A 3,092-nucleotide genomic window follows, 5' to 3' on the forward strand; every position below is an offset into this window, starting at 1 on the left:
GAAAGAAAGTACCCCCGGATCGATAAAGAGATGCCGGCTATAGTCGCATCCATCGAACATTTCAAGTTGTATCTGATCGGCGGCACGTTTGTTGTGAGAACTGACCATCTGCCTCTGATGTCACGTCTGAAGAATCCAAGATCACCACTTTTGACAAGGCTAGAACGTCTGAATCACAGGCTGCAACGTTACACGTTCAACATTGAACACGTGCCAGGAAAGGTCAACCCAGCTAACTATTTGTCAAGACACGCAGAACGTATGGAGACAAATTACAACAACGAAACTGTGCTCTAGAGGTACATTTCATATGTGACTGCATCAACGGTGCCCAAAGCTATATCCATGAAGGATGTCGAAGAGGCCCACAGAAAAGATGACCAGATGACAGGCCTCATCGTTACGCTCAGGACAAACGATGGTACGTCGTTGGAAAGGATGTGGAGAAGTCCCAAGCCCAAGCCGTTTGCGCGGGTTAAGGAAGAGCTTACGGTCACCGACAATGACCTGATACTCAGAGGAACAAGACTGGTGGTGCCAAAGAGTCTGCAAATGCGTGCTGTTGAAGTCGCTCACAGAGGGCACCAAGGGATCGTTAAAACGAAGCAACTGATGAGCGAAAAGGTATGGTTTCCCGACAAGGGCACGATGATAGAAGACACGGTGCGGAACTGCGAAGCATGTCAGTGCACGGTGGCGGAGAAGACACGCACGCCACTACAGATGACTTCGTTGCCAGATGTTCCCTGGCAGTCTGTTGTTGCTGACTTTGCAAGCCCGTTGCCAGGTGGCAAGTACCTACTAGTTGTGGTGAACGAATATTCCAGGTTCTTGCTTGTTGTAGAAATTCCGCCGTTGAACACATCAACTGTAACATCCAACTTGTTCGACATGTTGACCGTCCATGGGATCCCTGATAAGCTAAAGAGCGATAATGGCCCGCCATTCTTCGGAAAAGATTTTTCCAATTTCTTGGAGGAGCAAGGAGTTCGCCACCACCGTGTCACACCTCTATGGCCTGAAGCCAATGTCGAGCGGTCGAGCGGTTTGTCAAGAACATAAAGAAGGCCGTGAAGACATCGACTGCTACAGGCAGAGATTGGAAACACGAAATCAAGGAATACCTGTTAAACTACCGCGCGACGCCTCATTCAACCACAGGCTGCACGCCAGCAGAATTACTGTTCGGACGCAAAATACGCACGAAAATTCCCGAGGTCCGACAGGTGACAAGTAATGACACTGCATTGCGTTCTGCGGATACCAAAAACAAAATGAAGATGAAGAGCTACGCCGATCAGTGTCGACACGCAAGAGATCATGACCTGAAGATCGGGGACTCTGTACTTCTGAAGAGGACAAAGCCCCTCAGCGACGAATCTGCGTACGATCCGCAGCCATACAAAATAATCCATGTCCAGGGATCAGGCATAACCGCGTCCAGAAACGGGAAAAGGGTCTTGAGAAATGCATCATTCTTCAAGAAGATTCCAGACAGGAAAGGAGACCATGATGATGACGACTGGGAAGTGCAAGATGTGACATCTGAGGCACAAGCTGAAGAATCTCAGTCAGTAGAGGCCGCCGCTCGTAGTGAGTCCCATAAGGAGAGCCGCCCCCTAGGCACACCTCTGTGTCCCCCGAGAAGAAACCCAGACAGGCAAGCTCGCCATCACAGGCCACAGCGATTTGACGAGTTTGCATCAGACATTTCGTAAATGACGTTTGTTTTGTGGGATATGTTTATAAAAAAAAGAAAGAAAGAAAGTGCGGGGAAAGGTGTAGCGTTTGGAACTTTGTAGTTAATGCGGAGACGACGACGACACTGGGCATCTACTTGGAGACTGAACATCAAACCTGAGTAAATGCAAGTGACGTCCACCACCAAGGTATGTACCTTCTGTGTCTTTTTTCAAACTCTGTTTGCATTGTGACTTCGCCCTGCATTGCTAGTGCATATTGCTGGTGAGTAGAACACTAGTTTTGTACCTTTGGTAGATGATAAAATGTGGGATCAAGAAAAGGTAAATAAACATTGAAAATGCATTTTTAATCATATTACTTTATCACACGTTCATGAAAGACATTGCATTGCATTATGGTACATTTTTGTGGCCATTCCTGAGCTGCCCATAGTCAAAGTCAGATACAGTGCGGGACAAAAGTTTACGGAACACGCGAGCGGCGTATTTTCTCTTGGTAGAGACATCCCAGCGGCGAGCGGAAGCGGGCGAGTTCACTCATTCAGAAGGATGGAAGAGTGCGCTTGTGGCGACATACCGTGGTAGTAGTGGTAAGTTTACTTTTGAAATGGTTTCGTTGTCGCTCTACTGCACCGAGCGCGAGTTGCGATAGCGGGAAGGGAGTCTCTCCGCTATCAGACATGACGGGGCGCTAAGATGAATTGTGATGAGAACAGGCTGCAGTGGCTTAGCTTTTTTTTTATTTCTTGTTTATTCGACAAAAACAGAAGAAAAGATCGTCTACTCTTGAGCACAGACAAAAATAGGAAGGGGGATACGATACTCTTTTAGTACTTTGCCGGCGCCCCTTTCGCAGCAATAACGGATGCCATGCGCACAGGCAGGGATGCATATAGCCGACGGACAGGGTCCACGTCTTCACGTAGTAAGGACCCCTACGAAAATTCCTGAATCCGAAACCAATCAGGTTTCTTCGATCAGACCTGATTCCGGATTGAACCCAAAATGGGGTCCTACGTCCTACCAGACGTGGAAACACTCCGGGTGTATGCGCGGTGCCTCACACAGCACCCCTACCATTATCTTCGGCTCATTGATATTGACTGTCCGGACTCTAGCATTGGTATTGCTGTTGACCGCCTGAAAGTGCACCTCCCCATCAGTGCTTTCCTGTGCCCCGCCATTGTGGACGCTTCGTAGGCCTCCTGTATGTGACCACATTCCTGGTCTTCTGAAGAAAAACTCTGTACCTCCCGTTGTTGCTCACCAACTTACACTGGAGCACCTTAATTCAACGTACTTTCAACGACTCCCTGTGTACACTGGTGGATCAGTGTCTCAAGGCGGATCAACTGCAGCCTTTTATATCCCACATGAAAACCTTGAAGT

General features: G+C 48.3%; 1 protein-coding gene across 1 annotated transcript; it reads left to right on the forward strand.

Annotated features, from left to right (window-relative positions):
- Nucleotides 1–345: 345 nt before the first annotated feature.
- LOC135389676 (uncharacterized protein K02A2.6-like) lies at nt 346–1,062 on the forward strand. Its single transcript, XM_064619709.1, has one exon. The coding sequence runs from the start codon at nt 346–348 to the stop codon at nt 1,060–1,062; it is 717 nt and encodes a 238-aa protein (XP_064475779.1).
- The last annotated feature ends 2,030 nt before the right edge of the window (nt 1,063–3,092 follow it).

This window comes from Ornithodoros turicata, chromosome 3 (assembly GCF_037126465.1).
Source record: "Ornithodoros turicata isolate Travis chromosome 3, ASM3712646v1, whole genome shotgun sequence".
In the NCBI taxonomy this organism is placed as follows: Eukaryota; Metazoa; Arthropoda; class Arachnida; order Ixodida; family Argasidae; genus Ornithodoros; species Ornithodoros turicata.